This window comes from Epinephelus lanceolatus, chromosome 11 (genome assembly GCF_041903045.1).
Source record: "Epinephelus lanceolatus isolate andai-2023 chromosome 11, ASM4190304v1, whole genome shotgun sequence".
NCBI lineage: Eukaryota > Metazoa > Chordata > Actinopteri > Perciformes > Serranidae > Epinephelus > Epinephelus lanceolatus.
The window spans coordinates 11396955-11419805 of NC_135744.1; the positions used below are offsets into that span (position 1 = coordinate 11396955).

General features: G+C 40.8%; 2 protein-coding genes across 9 annotated transcripts in view; one reads left to right on the forward strand and one right to left on the reverse strand.

The window, feature by feature from the left end:
- The first annotated feature begins 870 nt into the window (after positions 1-870).
- Positions 871-8915, forward strand: radx (RPA1 related single stranded DNA binding protein). 2 transcript variants are annotated; one of them, XM_033642923.2, is made up of 15 exons: positions 871-1771; positions 2365-2507; positions 2637-2829; positions 2941-3049; positions 3187-3287; positions 3403-3522; positions 3612-3707; positions 3788-3955; positions 5973-6124; positions 6202-6341; positions 6466-6513; positions 6591-6694; positions 6779-7015; positions 8228-8410; positions 8544-8915. In XM_033642923.2, the coding sequence occupies exons 1-15, from the start codon at positions 1189-1191 to the stop codon at positions 8678-8680; spliced, it is 2514 nt and encodes an 837-aa protein (XP_033498814.2). In that variant the 5' UTR covers positions 871-1188; the 3' UTR covers positions 8681-8915. The 2 variants fall into 2 exon arrangements, with proteins under 2 accessions (XP_033498814.2, XP_033498804.2); XM_033642913.2 differs by having other exon boundaries at positions 872-1771; positions 6199-6341.
- Positions 8916-11969: 3054 nt separating this feature from the next.
- Positions 11970-22851, reverse strand: part of npas2 (neuronal PAS domain protein 2) — a 61513-nt gene continuing 50631 nt past the window's right edge. For 2 of the 7 annotated variants that reach the window (XM_033642864.2, XM_033642856.2), the window contains exons 15-22: positions 21650-21747; positions 21427-21513; positions 20741-20944; positions 18958-19167; positions 18293-18477; positions 17165-17257; positions 16829-17039; positions 11970-14183 (exon numbers count right to left, since the gene is read on the reverse strand). In XM_033642864.2, coding sequence (XP_033498755.1) covers positions 13962-14183; positions 16829-17039; positions 17165-17257; positions 18293-18477; positions 18958-19167; positions 20741-20944; positions 21427-21513; positions 21650-21747 — 1310 coding nt within the window. In that variant the 3' untranslated portion in view covers positions 11970-13961. The remainder of the gene's footprint in view (positions 14184-16828; positions 17040-17164; positions 17258-18292; positions 18478-18957; positions 19168-20740; positions 20945-21426; positions 21514-21649; positions 21748-22851) is intronic. The other 5 variants (XM_033642873.2, XM_033642901.2, XM_033642892.2 and 2 more) reach the window with 5 other exon arrangements.

The following is a 22851-nucleotide window of genomic DNA, read 5'->3' on the forward strand; positions in this document are numbered from 1 at the left end:
TTGAATGCAGTACTTTTATTTGTAGTGGAGTATTTGCTTTAACTTAAGTGAAAGAACTGAATGCCTCTTTCACCACTGACTGCCACACATAATTGCATTCATACATCCATTTAGTTAATAAATAGTATTCAGAATTCAACCAACAAGTTTGCTAACAAGCCAACAAGTTTGCTAACAAGCTAACAGCTGCAGTCGTCATTTCCGTTAAGTGTACAACGGCCTTGTTTGGTTAGAGACAACACTACCCTGTTGAAATTTGCGCACTACGCCAATGAGTACATAGTGCACATAGTATACTACATGGAAGTGTACTAATGGAAGTACGCGATTTGAGACACAGTAATAGACCTAACATTGTGATGATGTCCCAGATTTTTAAATCGCTTTTCTTTGCTTGAGGAAAGTTTTACAAAACCACCATAGCTCAAAAATTCAGAACAGAAAGATTCATTATTGATCTTGTTTGCAGTGCGAGGTGTCCTGTCAACAGTTGGTAGGTGGGCTGTGGAGAAAATGCTTTTTGGGCCACAGGGGATTTTTTTCCCAATGCAATACCGCGAGTGGCCACTGAGGAAAATCTGCTGCAAGGCTGAGAGGCATTCCTGGGGTCTGGGTAGGTGCCTACACAGACTGTTTTTGCAGAGTCTCTTTTATCGTTGGTCGCCCAGCAGTGTTTTTGGGTGTTGCCGGACACAATATTCACGCCTACCTCAATAATGGAGACTCACCACGATCAACTTACATATACATTTTCTAATGTTGTCTTATTTCTACTCTATGGTGCAATTTGTTGCCCAACTGCATGCAGCTGGTGCCCTTTTTTATTTTTACCGCCCCTGCCCCTCACACAGCTGAGGCCGCCACTGCTCACGGCAACTAGTAGTGACGCAATCAAACGGCACCCGCTGCGCGCTGTTTGTAACGTTCAGTGTAACGTTAACTTTATTGGCGAATTATCCAACACCGAGAAATATTAAGTCTTATATGGTAAACAAGCTGTTATAAGATAAGTCTACTCGTATATTCATTGAGATATTACTACTTTCTCTGGCGTGTCGGACACTGCTGCTACAGTGGCAGGAGGAAGTTAGTTAACGTTAGCCAACAAGCTAACATGAGATAATTTGGTGACAGCAGCAGCAACATGCTGGCTATCTGACAGATAACTAGTTAACTTTCCTGGTCATAATGGAGGATAACTCGTCTTCCTCTTCGATGGTCACAGGTTTTTCTCAAACGTCTTTCCTCCAGAGGACGCTGGAGCGGCTATCCTCCACACAGTGTCTGAAAGTAAACACCGAGGAGGCGGTCGCTGTCATCGCACTTCAGCGGTACTTATCTGAGCAAACCGAGGGGCAGCAGGTCGACAGCTACAGCTACGATGTGACCATCACTGACGGAGTCTGGAGAGCCAAATGTTTTGTTCACCCCGCTTTGAATCACCTGGTGCACTCAAACATCCTGAGGACTGGGACTGACATCAGCATCACACAGTGCTCTTTCGTTTACAACGAGAGGAGACTGGGACACGGTTACATCTGCATTGAAAAGCTCCGCTGCGGTGCACAGAGCTCTGCTGTCCTGCCCCGTATAAAGGACGTCAGTTCACTGCCCATGCTGGTCAAGCATGGCATGGAGAGGAGTGTGGTGCTGCAGAGTGATGTTCCCCTTCAGGTGAGCCGCAAACATTACCTGGCTCTGTGGAACAACGACGACCCAGAGGGAGACATCTGGACCTCAGGGTCTTCCTCCTCTGACACAGTGCTGGACGGTGAGATGATGTTGCTCTGATGATCCCTCTGTCACACACTGATCTATTAACATGGCTTACATTTACACCACTGAGGTGGACTTTGCTACTTGGCTCTTGAACTGTAGGGCTGGACAAAACCAATAAAGGCAAATATCAAAATCTGAAATACACCTGAAATATTCTAACAGTATGGTTAGGATGACAATCTAAGCTATCATAATATGTTTATGCACAAGACAAATAAGTAAATATAGTAATCTGGAAATAATTCATGATTCATTAACTTTTTTTTCATTATCAACTTGCTGATCATCACTTTAACAACAAAACTTAACAAGGCTTTGGAACATGCCCATCACAGTTTCTCAGAGCACAAGTTGATGTCTTCAAAGTGCTTGTTTTGTGTGACCGACAGTCAAAATCCCAAAACTAATGCATTCATAATGTAAAATACAGGAAGGCAGCAAATCCTCAAATGTGTGGGGCTGAAACTAGAGATTGTCGGGCTTTATTGCTTGATAAATGACTTTAGTGATTGATGATCAGAATCGTTACCTGTTGTCTGTAAATGTTCTGTCAATGTGTCGTCCCCAATGTCTTCTTTTCAACAGTGTCAAAGATTACTCTTCTTTGTAGTCTGGAGTCATGCTTTAGAAAGACATGGACACCTCTCCCTCTCCTAGTGAAGATAATACACAAATCCAGATTACGGTATTATGGGAAGTTTGGGCTCAAGATTGATTACCCCTACCAGGTGAGTTTGAACTTCCCAAGAATTTGGAGCCTCAGTCACAAGATGTGAATCTCATCACATAATTGTACTGTTATATTGTGACATAGTATAGTCTGCTTGTTTTTCACCTCATGTTTTGTCATATTTCAGGCTTACTTTGAAGTCGCTGACCAGAGTGGGACAATGTCCCTTGTGCTATGGAACGAACTTTGTCCAGAGTTTTACCAGAGACTTACCGTAGGCACGGTGTTGTACATCCAAAACTACACCTTGAAGCAGAGTTATTCAAACCGGTCACGCCCACAAATGGACCATCACAAAATGAAGACCTTTAACTCTGTAGGTATGTTCAGATTTATTTCTGGGTTCTCTGAAAGGGCTGGTGAACCACAGTATACCTGTAGCTTAAATGTAATATCTTCATATGGTTTTTTTTTTTTTTTTTTTTTTAAAGAAATCTGCCTGAACCCTCGAAAACCTACTTCAGTCATCACTGTGATCTCACCAAAGAGTGTACTGCCTCAGTGGGGATTGCCTGAGGTTTCCTACCAGTTCACCACTAGGTAATGAATTGGCATTGATCATTTTAAAGTTTAATATTTGCCTATCTTAATCTAGCACTTGAGGTGTGCACGCTATGCCTTTTTGATTTGGTACAAATACATAAGACTAACTGATCACAGTTTTATGTCTCTCACAGGTCAGAGTTGGAAAAATTATCCAACAATTCTGCGTGTGACATCATTGGTTTGGTGACATTTGTCGGTCGTGTTGAAAGAGTCAAGAGTAAAGGGAACAAGGGTAAAAAAATGTTCATGCTTTTAAACTGGATTTTTTTTAAACTGAAAGAAAGCTGTTGAATTTCCTTTTTATATTTTAATTTAGTTATTGGTAATCGACCATGTTCATCTTTTAGGTCCAGAAAAATACTGGACGTATCGCTGGATCCACGCAGTGGATGGAACAACTGACCTTCCTTTCATCCTGGAGGTTTTTTCCTCCTCCCAACCGGAAGTCTTCAGTCGTATATGCCCAAGTAAGTCAACTGTGCCGGCTCCTATGTGATAGCTGGGCTGCCACACTTGTGAACATTTTCACTTCATTCCTTCATCATGTCTTCCACAGTGACCTACCTGGTGTGCACTCAGATGAGAGTTTGTCGAGTGGAAGGCTCGTTGCCCTACCTTACAAGCAGCTGCGAGACACAGACGTTCATCACAGGTTAGCACAGCTGTAACAGTACTGATGATGTACTTATGTGGTGACAGTATTGGTCACAATTTTATCTCCATCCACAACAGGCTACCACAAAGGTCAGCCATATGTGAGTGACCCCAGAGTAAAGAGCTTCATCCAGTGGACCAAAACCCTGAAGGACAACGTTGTCCTCCAGAAGACTGCTGTTGGTGGTCATTATTGCTACCCTCGTCCCCCAAAGACATTCACCCAGTCGATGGCAGATGCCTCAGGTGAGGGAGAGACACAGAATAGTTTTACAGTGGAAACCTCTTATAGCGATCAGGTGTGTCAGGGTCACATTGATCACTATAAGCAGATGTTTATGTGAACAGATGTTTTTTCTTTTTCTTCTATCAACTAATTGACATTTGTATATTTATTACATGAATATTAACCCACTCAGTCTCCTATAGTTAAGTCAGTCAGATTGGCACATGTTCTAAGTGACCCTCACATTGTAAGGTCATTTCATACACTGCTTAGATATTTTATTGTCTTCCAACTTACATGATTAGTGAGGGAAGTCAGATTTGCCTAAGAGGCCATGTCATTTTCAGTCTCAAATCCCCAGTGGGAATTTTCTGTGTTATAATTGTGTACACTGCTATTGTATGATCGAGGGTAATCATTTCACTCATTCAAAGTTTGTGTTGACATCAAGGTAAGGGGCAGAATCACATGTATCATTAAAGCTGTGGTTTACCTGTTAAAATGTCCTTGTAATGTGTATTATGTTGGGAAAACAAAACAAACTGTAAAAAAACAGGACTTGCTAACATAAAAGTTCTGTATGTGATCATAGTGATAAATCATCTGTGGCTAGGCACTATAACAGGACCACAGCTTGAGTGACCTACATTACATTGGCACTGCGACAGTGAAGATACCACGGAGAGGTGGTAACAGGGACAGAATCCTTCTCTAAAGGGAGGCTTATTGGATACATTTCCATTTCCCTCATACCCTCATCCTCAGTGTGTTGAATGAGGAGATTTGATTTGCGTGTTTCTTTTGAAATGATTGTTTATGTGTTGTTTCCGGGGTATTTCATGTTGTAGTGTTGTACACCATCAGATTCTGTGCTATGAAAGGTTGTAGCTCCCCCTGCTGGGATTGACTCCTTGTGCTGGTTGCAGTCACTTATAACTAAACCCTACCTGTGTATACTGTTTGTGACAGTGACAGAATACACACTAAAGAACATCCCCAAAGTGTGTGGGTGGCAATACTTAAAAAATTAAGTTGCAGTGCTGGCCTTCTCTTTACTTTTTTATGATCTACACTAAGGATCCTGCACCCAGTCTTCAAGGTCTAATAATAATTTTAAAAATGTTGTATATAAAATAATGAAATGGACAGCTCCACTGAATTTTATTGACTGTTTCAAAACACAGAACAATTTTTTTATTACATGGGCATTACGTAGTGTTATCAATCTACTTTACAAAGATGGCTTCAACCACTGGTGCTTTCCTCGTGCACCTTCTTTTTCTGTCTCTATCACTAGCATAGAAGCTTTGAGAAGACTATGTTTTTCATTGTGAAAAAATTATTTGCTTTCCAGTCGTAATTTCAAAGTATGATGGGAGTAAAGAAAATCAGATGTGTGTATATAGAATTACCCGAGGTTGAAATGTTTTTTCCATATGTTGTCATGTATGAAAAGACCCCAGATGAACACTGTAAGTAATTTATTTAAACAGCATTTGCATAGGAAAGATTAGGGCCCAAGCTGTTTGATGTGTATTTAAATATTTTTTGTAGTTCTCATGCCGTTTGGTGTTTTGGCCTCTCTGTGTACTTCAGTTTTATCTCCGAATGCGCTAAGTAGCCTACAAAAATAGACCATCTTTAATTTCTATAATTTCAGGGAATGAAATGATGAACTCCACTTCAACACTGGACCATAATGAGATTCACTCTGATCTCTTGTGGGTGGCAGGAATCAAATAAAATCTGGGTCAGCATTTTCCTTTAGTTAGATACAGCGCTGCGTACAGTTCAGATAGATCATTTTTACTGTAACCTGCTCTGTCTGTATAATGTGTTGGTGCAGAGAGCTAATCGTTCCTACATTTTATTTAAATTTTCAAAAGCTATTTTTTTCACATAGTAAGACAATTTATAGACAACAGTTTGCCTGTAAAGTAGAGTATGCATCTGAAATCCTGCATCCCACAGTAAAAATAGTTTGCTGTCGAGTGTGTAGACTTATATTCCTTAAAAACCTTTCTTCTCCACCTTCAGCTCAAACTCCTCTGGTTGCTGCAGCTGACTTGAAGAAGGAGTTAGAGACCCTGCAATATAGGGAGCATAAAAAACTTGCACTTCAAGGACAGATCACGGCAGTGCGGTACATGAAACATCCAAAGACCACAGGAGGAACAGTGGAGAAAGAGGTAATAGACACTGTTTCAAAGCATCTCTCCAAAAGGTGTGGCCATTCAAACTGTAGAATACGTCTGATTTTCAGCAGGTGGCAGATGCATGTGAACAAGCTGCACCAGATACGCACATTCATTCGTCAGCAGCTGAAGAGACTTTGGCCTCCACTTTAACATCTGCCTCTGCTGAGAGGATCTCAGTGAGTGGAAGGAAAAGAAGAATTCAAACAAGGTATGATTTGACTCCTGACTAACTTGTGAATCATTGATTGTAGTTTTGTGGGTGGCAGGAGCATTTATCATCTAGGGGAGTTTTAAGTCATTCATGAAATATAAAATATGAACATGTCTTTCAGAAAAGCCACAGAGTCGACCATGAGTCGTGAAAGCGTGTCGGCAAAAAGGTACTGAAGATTCAGATGATGGTTCATCAATAACGCACTTCAGCCATTCTGAGCTCATTTGTCTCTGCTCCCTACAGGAGACATCAAGACACAGAGGAAGGGCAAGAGCAGGGACAAGAGGAGAATCACTCTGAATCTGAGGAGGCTCAGGATGTAGAATGCCACCTAAATGAAAATCAGGGTGCGTTACTGGAGCTACGGCCTCACTGCAGTGTCCTGTACGTCTTCTGATACACTGTCACACCGATGTGCTTGTTTCCACCAGACTCTAATGTCGCATCATGGGAAAGCAGCAGTTGGCCGATGCAACGACAAGAAGTTTCTGAACATCTGTGTCATGGTGGTCTGTACCAGGACAGTGTGTCTCGGAGGTTCACGTTTGACGAAAAGAACGTCCTTCTGCAGCAGAGTAACCTTCAGCCAGCGCGGTGGACACCGGGGCAAAGCGCTGACACCGTCCCACCTATGGTTTGCCCGGGATACTACCAAGTAACAATATTAGGTAAAGTTGAATTGTAAGAGTGACTCTGATCGGTCATGCACAAGAAGCTAATTTAATTTCAGCCTCTGTTGGCCAACGTGTGGACAGCGTGAACACCCTCTTGTTCCCTTCATAATATTCTGTCTGAATTATTCAGAGGATGGAGGCCTGGGTTTTATTTTTTATTTTTTATTTTTTTATGAATAACTCTCCCAAATGAACAAAAATTGCTGTCTCATTCAGTTAGTCCTGAATGGGTGTAGACAGCTAACTGACCTTTATGTTTTTATTGTATTACCTTCACGTCATCAGTGAGTCAGTGTGAGGTTGAGACCTGCTGTCAGTGGAAACCAAGTTGCACAGTCAGAGGTCTGAGTCACATTTCGAAAATACCAAAATTCATGGAACTGTTTTACTAGGAGGAGCAGCCTTATTAAACGTTTTTTTTCTATATTCTCTATTTCATTTTCACCAAGCTGTGTAGTTAAACATGGTGTTGTCTTCAAACTGCAGCTTTAACATGCTCAGGGGCCGTGTCCTCCAAAGCATTTATTTCCTAAAGTCTGTATGACGTATGGTGAGGTGCTGAGTGTCTATTCTTTTCTGGGTGTGGAGAGTTGAAACATGTTCAACTTTGGGTAAAACACTGCACTAGTCACTGTGGCTTTTTACCCTCCCACCCAACTGTCACGTTCTACACGTACAGAAACAAAAATAGAGGAGAAATAATTTGATACTGTGTCTAGGTTTCCTCACGTGAACCCACATAGATCAGCAGGTCCATCCTCTCTCCCTACGTTCTTCAGCCTCCCCTTCATCCAGAGCAAGTACTCTACCTCGTGCCGACATTTTTAGTTCTGTGGATATCGTATCAAAGCAACCAAAGTGTCTCAGCTGAAAAGATGCCGCACCTCCAAAGTGGTCTCAAGTGCTCCCAGCTGGGTGTTTCCTGAGGTGTGCCTGGCGTTCTCATTGGAAAAAAATGCTTTGGTGAACATGGGGCCTAAAAACACTTCTGTATGTAACCCTCTGAATGAACGCACTACCTCTACGGTCTGCCTTTAGAGCCTGCCTACAGTTAGGGCTGAAAACCAACATCAAAAGATGAGCTAAATGACCTGAAACATCTTTAAAAAAATGACTTATGCTTTTGTCTTGTCAGATTGGCTAAGAACAGTTCTGATAACCACCAAAATCTGTTTCCACTCTTCTTTTTTTAAATCTTTTCGACAGGCATAAACAAGCAGATCGCCGTTGATGCTGCATATTTTCCTGTTGTGAGCTCAGATGAGCCCCGGGCTGTAGGTCTTCCTCAGGATCCCCACGGCAACACCATGCTGTCGTGCCTTTCGTCAGGCTTCCTCTGTCCGCTCAGTGACACCGCCAGCCACAGCGAATCAGCACTTCCCGAGCCAGGTAGCCACCACACTGGTGGAGGGGAAGACCATACTATTCCGCCATGACACACGTTTTTATAACAGACCTGGGAGGTTTTTTTATCACTGATACAAATATCATGGTGATATTAGAATCAATGTTTGTGTTGCAGAGGAGGTCCTAGCGACTGCTGGTGAGCTGGAGGATACTCATGTTGTGTGCATCTTGGACCTTTGCCATCTGGGTGGAGACAAGGTGGAGGTCCTGATCAGCAAAGTGTACAGAGTCACAGAGGTTTCTCTCGACTAGGAGGTACATTTAGGAGTACTCAGCACTCTGACTGCATCTTGTAGTTATTATCAGAATACATTAATCATGTTGTTAGAAAGTTATTTTAGATAGAAAAAGCAAAAGTTTTGGACCAAACCTCAATTTGATACTTGTAAATATACCTGTTATATATGTACGGAAATGTCACAAGATTGTTTAAATAATGCTTTTCAAGAGGAAAATGCTCTGTGATTGATAAAAATACTGAAATACCTGACATTGCATATTTCATTCATTAGAATTTATTGTGTATGTACAGACAGATGCTTCTTGCTACAATGTCAGCTGACAACATACTAGCTCCTCTAACCAGCAAGTTGCCGCTGCAGACGTGTCATTTTGAGAGGTGAATGGTATTTTGGATGATTGACATGAATTACAAATCAGATCACAGGGAGGTGTGACACTGGTTCACATGGGCTCCCCTCTGCTGTGTGACACATGACTTGTGTCATGTTGCACAATATTTTATACTGATGTCAAAGCTTTTATCATAGATTAATACTAGCCCGGCTCTCTGATGTGAAAATGCGTGTCTTTGCACCGAGAACACACAGTCGAGGAACAGTCCTGCACAGAAATACTTTTCTACATAAACAGTTTGCTCAGAATAACAAATCATATGTTTAAAAATATTTATTTTCATATATTTCACAATATCCAGGTTGATTTATAAATAATTCAATATAACATAATTAATATCAAGATATTTTAGAATGTAAACTTAATTTGTTATTTTCTTTTAAAACAATATTAACAATATTTTTTAAAGCTTATTTTGATGGTAAATACAGAAAGAAAACAAGCCATACAAGTGACTGTGCAACACTAACTTGAAACGCGAAAAAAGCCTCACGTCCTCTAATAAGACACTTCATTATCTGTTACAAAATTACTTTAATTTTAAAATCATGTAACATACATATGTAATCTATTAGACATATAAAATAAACAACTATATATAGTCTAAACTTTTTTTTACATTCTATTATACAATATATTCAATGTTTGTTTCTGCACTGAAACTGCAGAAATGGCTGTGCACCAGGTCGGTTTTGTTCATGTCCTGGCAAATCTGACACAGAAAGCATTGATCCGACTGCCCACACTTACATTTAAGGTGTCAGTCACTTTTTTTTACAAATCAGAAAAGTACAAGTTATCTGTGATTCAAATCACACGCCTTCAATGACACTCAATGGAAAAAAAACCCACAAAGAAGAAAAGCACTCTGAAAGTTGAAGGGAAAAAAAAAAGGTGCAGCAACTACTGTTGGGGACAAAGCAAAACAGTACCTACAGAGCAGATGGATTATTTACAATAACATCTGTGAAGCAGTACACACCTGAAAAAAACCTAAAAATCATCTTGCATCTAAACGTGTGGTGGGTGATTTGTCAAAAGCGAAATAATTTAGGGCTTAACCCACATCTGGAGCACAATGCATGAACTATCTCAACATGAGTCACTCACAGCTGAGTGCGATGAGCAGGATTTCCCTCCACCACCTTTACAAGGCAAACAACAAAATGATAACAGTTATTTTGTAGACAAACATGGACTGAAATCTTTTCTGGGTGATGTGTTTAGATGGAAAACAACCTCAAGGGGAACTTTAACTGCCACTGAATAAAAAATGTCTTTAGATTTCTTTTAGTGACTGACATAAAATTGAGAAATGAAGGAAAATATAAAATATAGTCATCTATGGCACCTCTGAGTTGCTGGCTGAGCTGAACTTACATGGGCAATCACTTTACTTTTGCTATACCGAATGTGGATGTATAGAAATACATAATGGGAAAGGCAGACTTCCCTCAGCTGTCTAACACACTGATTTGAATGATGATGAACAATTGCACTTCTTAAAAGCTAAACAACTGTAACCGATTAAACTGAGAAAAAAAAAGGACAATGACTTTTTGCAGGTTAACTTGAGTCATTTTTGGCTGAACTACCCTATAAAGACCACAGAGCTGTTCCTGCACACACTTAAAGTGTCTGAAATTCAGATTCTTCATTTAATCATTGTGAAAACATGACCACTTACTCTAGAGTTTCTGTTCTGTTATCGTGTTTGGGGAAAAACTAACACCACATTCCCGCAGGACACATCTGATACCTTAAGAAAAGATACTGCTGATATCAACGGTTGGAGGAATGTTAGGACATTTTCATTAAAAAAATACTTCCATATAATTTACATGTTACAATGGCTTATTATACACCTCTATATACATCGTACATCTGTTGTGAAACATTTAAAACAGTATAAATTAACATTCTTCTTCTTCAAATTGACATTGCACGTAGGAAAGTGTAAATCGGCACTGAACGTACATGCTGAGCGTTGTCGTCCACTGTGAGCAGCACCAGTCTTGCTAACTTGAATGTATACAGCTGAGACCAAACTGTCATACTGAGCATGAAGGGCTGCTTTTTATAAAGTGTTGCACAAGTTCCCACAGTGAGACTTTAAGGAAACACTGAGTCACAAGAAACTGTTTTTCCTGCTGAGCTGGGAACAACTATGTAACCCAGGGATTAAAAGATAGAAGCTTTTCAAATTTAAAATGATGAAGTCAGACTGTGGCACAGGCTTCTGTACAGCTCACTGTTACGAGTTGTCTGATTGTCATTAACAGGAGAGAGATGCATGCATGCTCTTTAGTGTGTTTAATCTGCCTTCACCAGCACACTCCAAACCCTCTAACCATTATGGCAGCCCTGCAATCTGACAACACTGTCTCTGAAGAACAACTCGTGTCGATAAATACCTTAACGTCTGCTTACCTTAATATTAAAAATGACTGTTTGAGATAGGAGTACAGTTACAGTTGCACATATTGCAGAAAGTTTCACCAGAAGATCTCAAAATATGATGGACTCAAAAGATTGTCATACAGAAAGTATTAAAAGTATGAAAAGAACAAGATTGTAACGTCTTGAAATACTGACAAGACTGACTCTGCAATTAACTTGAGCAACTTCCAGATGATTAAAAAAAATCTGTTGAAATAATGTCAGATGTAGTGTTTGTGTATAACACAGCAGCAGTATGATATTCTAAGCAACGATGCATTGGAGGTTTCTAAGTGGACATGGGAGAGAAAAAAACAGATGGGTAAAAAGAAAAAATGGGTGACAAAAAGAAATATTTTTACCTGCTCCCAAGAGATGTTTGCGTTCCCCTGCAAAACCTTTGTGTTCTCTCTTTTTTTCACCCATCATTTTTTCTCCTTTATCTTTTTTCACCCATTTTTACCCATCTCTCACCCATTTTTTTTACCCAGCTATCTTTTCCGTCCCAATCTTTTTTCAACCATTTTTATTTTTCTACCCATCTTTTTATCCATCTATTTTTTCACCCATCATTTTTCTCCCCAATCTTTTCTCACCCATTTATTTTTTCTCCCTCATGTTTTTTACCCATTTTTTCTCCCCAATATTTTTTTTACCCACCTATCTTTGCCTTCCCAATCTTTTTTTCACCCATTTATATTTTTCTCCCCATGTCCCCTTGAAAGTTTTGTAGATTGCTATATTTTTAGGAAAATTGTGATCTGTTAGAGTATTTTTTGTTTTTCGATGAGATCACATTTGTAGTAGAAAGTGATGTCTTGTTTACTTGTAAATGAGCTCATTTGGTCACGGTTAGAGTATACATTTAGTGACTTCTCAGACAGTCAAATAAACCAAACGAAACAAAGACCAAAATAAAGAGGAATGCAGAATAAAAAGGGTAATACTGTTAAAAAAAAATATCCAGGCAGTGGGCAGAATCAATCCCAAATCATTTCCCACCCTGACCAACCGACACTTCTGCAAAACCTTGTTGTATTGTGTATAAGAAATGACTGTGAGTGTTCCTGCATTAGACCATTCAGACCAGCGCTGACCTTTTAATGTCCAAATGAACTCATAAAATCAATTAGAACCTTTGTGTATAAAACTAGTTTCTTAATATCACATATTTTTTCAAATATATACGTAAATAAATAAACATGAAGTGATTTAGGGTTAAATGAATCTTATCAGCTCCTATCATTACAGAAAGTTTTAAAAAGAGTTTGGACTTACTGATGTAAAGGTTGCGAAAAGCATCCAATATATAATCTGTAATACATCCATTACAAATCTAAATGACTTCTGTTTAAATCTGATGTGGAAAATAATACATTATGACCTATGAAAATATACCTTTGTATTCCAAATGGACCTGAGCTGGATTTTTAAAGCCGTAATCAGACACAACCATCAAACCGCACCATGGGCAGACCATGGTTAAAGGCACAATTTGTTCCCCCTCTGGTAGCTTGTTGAAGGACTCACACTGCAGAGCTCATCAGAAGCACCTTCAGCAGGACTTCAGAGCTTTGTTGTCCTTCTCAGTGAGAAATGGTGGGACAGTTGTAGCATCCCTTCTTCCCAGATTGAGGCTTTAAAAATCTAGATAGACCTTTCTAGTAATTGGAGAATATTCCCCTCGGCAACCAGTGGAGCGTGTTTTATCTGAATTCATACTGAGCTTGACTGTAGATATGACAGTGCACTCACCGCTGTGTGTTTCACAATAAAATCTCTCTCTGCTGACTTGCCATGAACATACCTGCAAGTATTATTTTGGGGACATATGGGAGCGACATCTGATGTCGAGTTTCCACCACACAAATCCCTTTATGAGATGAAACAGTTACACTGGGGCTAAAAATCTGACCAGGGATGATGATTGTATGTCACTGGGGGAGGGATATCAAGCTGTATAATGTCAAGCCATTATTAGTGAAGAAAACAGAATATTAATTCATGGGCACAAATACTCTACTTTTGGGTACAGGGTGGTACCAAAGTGCAAACATCCACTTTAAATGAAACTCTCAGGTGAAAAAATGTCCACATGGAAACATGTGAAAGTGGTGTCTTCTCGAGAGCTTTGATAATCCACTTGTTCCAGTATTTTCACCGATCGACAGCTGAGCGTGATGTGGGCCGGCGATGAAGGCCCCAGCACCTCAGGCTCGGTGACATCAGGTCGGTGCAGCCTCTGCTTGTGGTTTTCACAGCAGTGATGCACAGATCGGCTTCCTCTGAACGGGCGGCTTCACATCAACAGTAAGGTCACTAGAAGTAATTTTCCACTTTTAGGCAATTCCGCCACAGAACCTGAGGTCAGGTTCAACTTCCGGATGCCACGACATGCTGCCGCCTACACGGCGACAGCACAGAGGGAGATCTCAGCGCTCTAACACGGTCCACAGCGCTACCGAGTCAGCATATTTCTGAAGTCCGAAACACTGCCAGTCTGGTTTTGGGAATGTTGGTATTGCCTTTGTTGCTGTTGTGCCTGTTGCTGCTGTGCTTGTGGAAGTTGCTGTGTTTGCTGCTGCTGCTGCTGGATGTATCCCACAGTGCTTTGCTGTGGGACATTAGTGGTGTGTAAGAATGCTGGAGTAGATCCACCATGTACAAGTCCTTGAGCCATCTGTGGACACAAAAGACCATATGAATATTTCTTGAACTGTTGCCAATCTAATTCTTGACTGAGATGCATGACAAATAGTGTCAACACAGGTGCCATATCTGAAGATTAAGCTGTACTTTGCAGTACCGAAAGAGGGAGGTAAACATGAGTGGAGTGAGACTGAAACATCATCAGTGTGACTGAAGTTTATTTCTGATACCAAACATGAACACAGCCATTTCATCCTGCTGAGAAATGGTCTGCAATAACAATGCCAGCATGCTGTATGCTCAAAGACTGGTGCACGAGACAAGTCAGCATGCAGTATAAATGAAGCTGTTTCTTTTCATTCTATTCTTTTGATCTGAAGAAACATAAGAGTTTAACCTTACAGACTGTACAGAAAGTTTTGATGTAATGCATTACATTTACACTGTTACATGTAGCTGTCTTGCAAATGAGTAGTTTCATACCCAACCTGTTTGAATTGGTTAAAATGAACTTCGTTTGTCTGGTTAGTACGGTTCGTTTGGGCTGCTGTGAAAGCTGTCAATCAAACCTTGGTGTGGTCAAAACGACCGATTGAGACCACTTGGTCTTGGTCTGTTTCCAAACAGACTCTGGTGCCGTTCATTTGGTGTGAAAGAAGACACACTAACCACAGGATTTTATGAAGGCAGATAGCTAAACTATAAGTAAATCCATGTGCTGATCATGAAATCTGTCCATGACCTTATAATTTATCTGTATTGATCTGTATGGTCTATTACCTATTTATGCTAATGCATACGTGTAACCATGGTAACACACATGCACATAAGTATTTTCTCTGATTACACAGCTGTTAAAACTGCCATGATGATGTAACTTCATGTTTACGCCTTGTGGTTTGTTTGTAAAAAGTTAGTGTGAACAGGAACCAGACCAGCACTTAAATGCAACAGTATAATTGTTGCCTGCTTGTCAGTACCAAATGAACCAAACTACAGGCGTGAAAGCACCCTTGTTCTCACTCGAGTACATTTGGGATAAAATATATATTTTACTACTCCATGACATTGGGTTTTCACTGTGTTTACTGGTGCATTAAGCTTAAAATATTTTTTATACTCAGTTGAGCTCGCATGCATGACAGTGATGGTCTGACAGCAAGAGATAAGAGCCTACGAGTCAATCATAGCACTGCAGATGGAACGAAGGTTTTTATTTTGGACGCTGAATGTATTCACACACACACACACACACACACACACACACACACACACACACACACACACACACACACACACACACAGCCTGTGACTGTATCCAGGCCTCGGGATCCAGTAAATGACACAGTTTTTTTGTCGTTTTGCTAAACAGCACATACAGTATTTTGTCATTTGTCTGGTTCTGGCACTTGAATGACAATAACGTGCACTTCGCTTTCGTTTTTATTATGTGTTGAGGACTCATTTGAATGTAATGCATTGATGTAATAAATTGCATCTTATAAAGTTACTCACTACTTGAGTAGTTTTTCAAGATACTTTTTTATTCTAAGCACTCAAGTTCTTATTTTAGTGAGTGCTTCTGCTCCTACATGAGTCAGTTTAATATAAACCAACTGTACTTTCACTTGAGCACCTTTTGTTTACCCACCACTGCTGACTTCAAGCTTAAAATGTTATTGGAGCAGTCATTTTTTAAATGCCCAAATCGCACATTAGGAGTGACATTGCCAAAAATGATGGTAAACACATAAACAGTGCCGAGCATTCCAGTTGCTCTCCTACAGCTACTAAACACAGTTATTACCACAGCAACAGGCAGCAGCTCTGTAGCTGCCTAAGGGCCTCAGCACCATAATATTTTCCTCTCACCCATTGGTAGAACACACTGGGGCGTGCTAAAGATGCATTATGTTACAGGTTAATTCCATATGACATTAACTTTAGTATAGTTCTGTTATAATGCAGAATAAAGTGTGCATTTTAGAGAAACAATGTTCAATCCCTGCTGACCCTGAATATCCACATCTACTGTTTCTCTGAACTCACACATTGGTGCTTCAAGCTGCTAGAAAATAAAGCCTTAATGCAGAGACTTGATTGTTGTCCTCCTGCTTCCCTTAAAATTTTAGCCAAAAAACTATAACCTACCGATCCAAATCATTTCTGTACAGTCCTTTATGCCTCTATGACTTCAGCAGTGTTAGAGAGATCAATTTGAAGCATCTCTGATCTCTGAGGGACGACACATTGTGACACTCTAAATAAACTGATGCAATATTCTCTTTGGAGTGTCGAGGGATTTAGGTAAGCTACTTATGAACAGTGTTTCACTATTTATCTGTTGTAGATTTTTTAACAGTGGCACACTTGTGTAGTCCACTCTGGACAAAGATGACAAGCAAGTCTAGAGAAAATCATTTTTACAATGACTGAAAATAACACAGATCTCTAACAGCCTATGAGAATTACACAGCAGCTTGTTGCTGTGGTAACTGGGGACTCAGATGCAGTGTTATGCCTTAAATGCTCATAACTCCGTAAATATAAAGCCGTGGGTAATTACACTGAGCAGCACTATACAAAAGGCCAGCACATATTATTTGCAGTGAAAGTCTAGAAAAATAAAACAGTTTACACACTGCTGCATCACAACACAGACGCTGGACATGGTACCTGAAAGAACTGGTGGGGCTGCTGTAGCTGCAGGGAGTGCTGAGAAGCCTGAGGCTGAGTGTGGTAGGCTGACTGCGACTGGTTTGTGATGAAATTGTTGTGTGGGATCATTATGGGGGACGTGAAGACCGGGGAGGGCACAAGGACGGCGTTGCAGTTGACCTGTTGCATGGAGAATGAAGGGCCGATGATCTGCTGCTCCAGGGTGTATCTGTTTGGAGGACACAACAAAGAACTTAAGCACAATATGAAATAACTCCACACAAACGGACTGGTGTGTGTGCGTGTGAGTTTTTTTGTGTGTGTGTGTCTGCAGTGTAATTAAACAGTTCTCACATGGTTTGGGAGATGCCCATGTTGCACTGGGAAGGCTGTGTGGTGACACTGCTAGTGGGAACCAGAGTCTGCATTGGTTGGTTGAGGAGCATGCTGCAGGAAATTAAATCTGTTACTAGAAGAACTTAATCTGTACTGCGAAAAAAAAAAAAAAAAACCCAAAGCAGGATGGCAGAGAGCATTTTCAGATATCAAGGTACAACACATAAATACAAGGAGTGTGGGACTGCATACACTGTTCATAAAACTGACTGCATATTTGTATTTTTCCACAGTGTCTGCCATGTTGTCAGTGTTGCCCCTGGTTCTGAGTGGCTGAATTTCACATTTCATGATGTGAAACATGATGGGCCCTATATTACACCTGGTGCAAAGTGGCGCAAAGCGCAGTGCAACTGTCATCGCTGGTTTCCAACCGATGCAGTTGCCATTTTCAAGGCAAGCACCAACATTGTACTTGGACCCATCTGTGCACCCATGGGTGTTAAGGTCTTGAAATGAGGTGGTCGGGCATATTGTTGTCATACTGCTATTTTGAGGCAGCAGAAAGCGACTGCGCCGTTTACCAACAAAAACCTGGTCTAAAGTCAGAATGGTGCAGTATTTCCCTGCGATCTAAAGGCAGCGTTATTCAGGAAGTAAGATGTGTCTACACAGGTGGGGTCACGACGTGTGTATAATCTGCTTTTGACACACACAGGGACGCACGGATGGGTTGCAGGTAGGTGACATAATAAAGCGTTAATGAGGAAAACAGTAATTACATTAACTAAAATGTGAACATAGCAGAGAGCAGAGCTGCTGTCCAACTCCCCATTAAGAGATACGCCGTGCGCATTTACAAATCCAACGCGTAAAGAGCAGTGTGCCAGGAGCAGGTGCACCCATAGACTGTTAAAATAAGGGTGCACCTGTATTTTAAAGGGAATTGGAGACATTCTGATTGGTTGAATTAATGTAATACCCAAAACACACCTATGATTAATTAAGGGATTGAATACAAGCCTTTTGGACCTTGCGTCTTCCTTTGCACCCGGATTGTGCGTGGAGTTGGACCTAAATGCACTTGCACCATGCACTTTAGACCATACACTACAGATTGTTTAAATAGAGCCCATTGTTTCTCACCGTAGTTGTCCATCTTGGCTGAACTCGCTGTCCGTGTGTCTTTGGTTTGCATCCTGTAGAGACCTCGTGTTGGTCTGAGAGAACATCATGGGGTTGCTGTAGAAGGGCATCGTCACACTTGTGTTCGTCTGCACGGGTACACTCACCGACTGCGCCTGCCCACTCCGCGCAATCCTCTGCTGGACCTGAGATAAAATGAAGGAAACACACTCAGCATGTAAAAACTACAGAACCCACCAGTCAAATTAAATCAATATCAAATGTGTAGACGCTTCCTCCTCCTAATGAGGCAGAAGCTTAAAAAGTGGGGATTATTAAATACCATCACCTGAAACATCAAGAAATTAAGGATTGCATTACTATGACTTTTTGCTCCAGTGCAAACAAGGACAACTTGCAAACAGCATATGGCTGAGAAGCTGAACACGACACTACCACCTGTTGTTGTGATGTGTGTATCTTTCAATAATTGACTGACATTAACGGCTGACTCCATAACCTGCCTCCTGTTGTGCTGTGAGTGCTGAAGCAGGCTACTCATCATTAGAGGCTAATGACTGAAGGTAATCCGACTCAGTATCATCCTCTCCCTTTCTAGACAGCTGTGTTCGAACAGTTTTCTGACAGTTGTTTCAGACTTGGGTTTGTCATGTGCAGCTGTGTACCTGCGTTGAGGGCGAGCTGTTCTCTCTCAGGAGTGAGTGAGGGGATGAGCTGTGGGCCCCGCAGGACGGTGGTTTAGGGTGGCCTGAGAGCTGCCTGATCACCCCTGACTGACTCTGCTGGGCCGGCCTGCCTGAGCCCTGCTGCTGGGGGTGCTGCTGCTGCTGCTGGGCCTGGCCAAAGTCATTGTGGGTAGGCTGCTGTAACAACATCTTACACACACACAGACAGAAAATACTGATCTATCCTTCATTTACTTAGAAAGCTTTTAATTTATCTTTAATTTTTTTTTTTTGCCAGTACACAATGGTATTTCTAGACGGTATGATTCTGAAAACCATAAAAAATTACACACGTTCATCTTTCTATTAAATTCATAGAGAGATGTTGCAGTGAGGATGTACTGTATGTAGTGCACATGGCACACCACCAGAGGTCAGTCTCTAGTGGTGGAACAGGCAGCTGAACTGGCAGACATGGCGACTGCAGATAACGTTACAGTCCTGTAAGTAGTTGGCCAGCAAGCTTGCGCTGCACACAAATACTGTCTTATACCATATAGCCCGGTGAAATTTTAGGAAGTCATGAAAAAAACTGACATTGCCTAAGCCTTGTCCTATTTTAACTTAAGTTTCAAAGAGGAAAAATCTGATCTTTGTGTTACAAAAGCAATCCCTAAACTCACAGCTGTGTCCTATTTTATCTCATATCTCCTATCTTAAGAAATCCAATCCACCCGTAAGCTACTCAAAAGAGACATGCGATAATATCAATGGCTCTCGTTTATCACTGGCTAGGAAACTTGCTATCGTGAACAAAAAACAACAACAACAACCCCACAGGCGTTTAATATTAGCTACAGGGAGGCACTAACTGTGTCAGTGGAGACAAGGAAATCCCATAATTTTGAAAGTTTCTTCTCTTCTTCTTCTTAAATTAATTATGAATTCATATTTATTTATCTGAAATTTTAGTTGAAATTAAAAGCATCGTCCTACAGTCTGAGTAGCCTTTAAATCATTATATTTCAGTGTTCATGCTGTTCCCCATCTTTATTGTCTTTGCTATACAGACCTAAGAACAGTGCTGCTGCCATTTTAGCAGCTACTATAACCTTAGGACAGGGTCTATGCCATCCTAACTTAGGATTTCTAACTTAGCAAATCCCTTACTTAGTACAGCTCTATAATAACTAAATTCCTATCCTGAGATAAGATAGGATATTTTCCTAAATGCAGTTAGCAAACTTCTGTAATACCAAAAATCCTAAATGCCACACTAAACTGAGATAAGATCGGATTCCAGACTTGGGAACTTTCTGTAATGAGGTGAGGCCCCAGGTTTAATTCTGATTAGCTAACTCTTAATCTGTTGCATGGAAATTTGTGATTTACATCACAGCTCATCTCAAGTCACCTCTGCACCCAGCAGACAATGAAATAGACAACTTGTCTTTATTAATCAAACACTTCTACACTCACCAGTTTCTTCTCTGTGCATGTTAACTGTATGGGGGTCATAGTGGTTAGAGTACTTGTGACTGAACTGGTTTGTGCTGGCCTCTTGGTGGGGCCATTCCACCATTACTGTGAGGGCTTAAGTAATGTAAGCTCACAGTATTATGTTGGTTTTCCTTAACAGGTGATAGATAAAAGCCTAATATTTGTTTATGTAGAGATTAAAGTCTGCTTTTTTTAAAAAATTTTTAAAGTGAAATTTAGTACTGCATGCCATGGGTGATAGTTTTGTTTCTTTATCTTTCCTTTATCTTTGTGGGAAGGTTACCTGGAGATTAGCGAGGTGAAGCTTCTCCTTAATGTCGTGCAGCTCCTGCTGCTGCGTCTTAATGTCAGCTTGCAGGATGCGCGTCCTCTCCTCCAGCTGCTCCTTCAGCTGGTTCATTACACAGAGCTGAGGCTGTTGCAGCTGATACATGGGCGACGACGACGACTGCTGCTGCTGCTGCTGCTGCTGCTGTGTTTGCTGTTGCTTCAAAGACAGGATCCCAAAAAGCAGTTTGAAAAAGAAATAAGAAAAGCCTGGTGGTTTTTGTACTTCAGTTATGTGTTTTCTTTTCTTTTCCAGTGAACGTAGCAAATGAGGAGATAATCAGTTAGCATGAGTCATGTAATGGCTTATTCTTGTGATTCTTCCCACTTTTTCTGTGAAATTGGTTTTGCAAGTCAAAAAATTAAATGGCTGAGTGATTTCTTTTGAGAAAAATACAAACAATATGTAAAAAGCTACATCAAAAAACACATTTCAAGTATAATCCTGATGCTTCTTCTCTTTTTAAACCATCTTTCTTTCTTGATTTTACAACACAATCTTATAACTGGGCTTGGAGACACTGTAGGCACAAGCAACAGATGAAATAAACACATACAGCGGCAACAGTCATAACAATAAGATATTGTACACAAACAGAGGAGAGGAAGGCAACAGGCAGGAGAAGAAGTCTAAACACTAACCATTGCGGAGTGCTTGCTGCAGGTAGGAGAAAGGGGGAGGCTCAGTTGGGGAACGAGGTCAAAGGAATTTTGCCTTTGTGCCAAATTCTACAGGGAAAATGACAAAGTTTTACAATTTAGCACAATCTGTGACACGATACTGCATGAGCTTTGCACTGCTGTTTCCCACGGACCATTTTCAGCTCACAAGACAGACAGAGACACGTAAACGTTGCAAACTAACCTTTGAACTACTGGGTTGGAGTCTGGCAGATGCCTTCTCTGTCCCAATGGAAGCAGACTGCCATGATGGTGTGCAGGCCTCTGTGAAGGAGTTAGCTGCTGCAAGAGAGACAGGTCATCTCTTAACACAGTTCAGTGATAGTGGACTGAGGATATGTTCAGTTAGATCATTATCACTAACTGTCAATCTTTGTCAAATGACAGCTGATAACTACAACAAAGGCAAGATACATTCAAAGTCTAGATGTGGGATAGTTTATTATACATCCTTTAATCTGAAGACTGAGTTGAAAATTTGAATAACATTTTTGATTATGTTCAATAATTTTCATTTAAAGATTAGGCATTAAAGTCTATTTTTCATTAAGATACACATAAAATATTTATCAACCTAATTACCGCCTCATGTTTGTATGCCTCCGTGCACCAGTCAAGTTGCACTTGTGGTCTATATCCACATCTGTAAAAACAATTAGCAGTTCCAAGGTGGCCACCCAAGATTAGTGTCACCACTTCAGTTTCTGACCAAATGTCTCCCCTTCTGTTGCTGAGTTAGGGTGTTGAAAAATGGCCAGAAAGTGTTTTTGCAGAACATTATGATGTCACAGTGAAGCTGACCTTTGAGCTTTTGGGATATAAAATGTCATCACTTCATCTTTTTTTTTTTGGCCATTTTTTGCCTTTAATTGATAGGAAAGCAAAGTGTGAAGTGTGGAGAAAGAGAGAGGGAGTGACATGCAGCAAAGGGCCACAGGCTGGAATCGAACTTGGGCCACTGCAGCAACAGCCTTGTACATGGGGCGCCTGCTCTATCAACTAAGCCACCGACGCCCCGATTACTTCATCATTTTACTCTATTAGACATTGGTGTGACATTTGTCATAATTATGTATGTATTCTTGAGTAATGGCAAAAACATGTTTTGTGAGGTCAGAGTGACCTTCGACCTCAGACCACCAAATTCTAAACACATCATTCTTGAGTCCAAGGGGAGGTTTGTGTCAAATTTGAAGTTATTTTCCTCAAGCTGTTCTGAGATATCGCGTTCACAAGAATGAGATAGACACAGTGGTCACAGTGACCTTGACCTTTGACCACCAAATTTAATCCATTCATCGCTGAGTCCAGGTGGATGCTTGCGCCAAATTTGAAGAAATTTCCTCGAGGCATTCTTGAAATATCATGTTCACAAGAATGGGACAG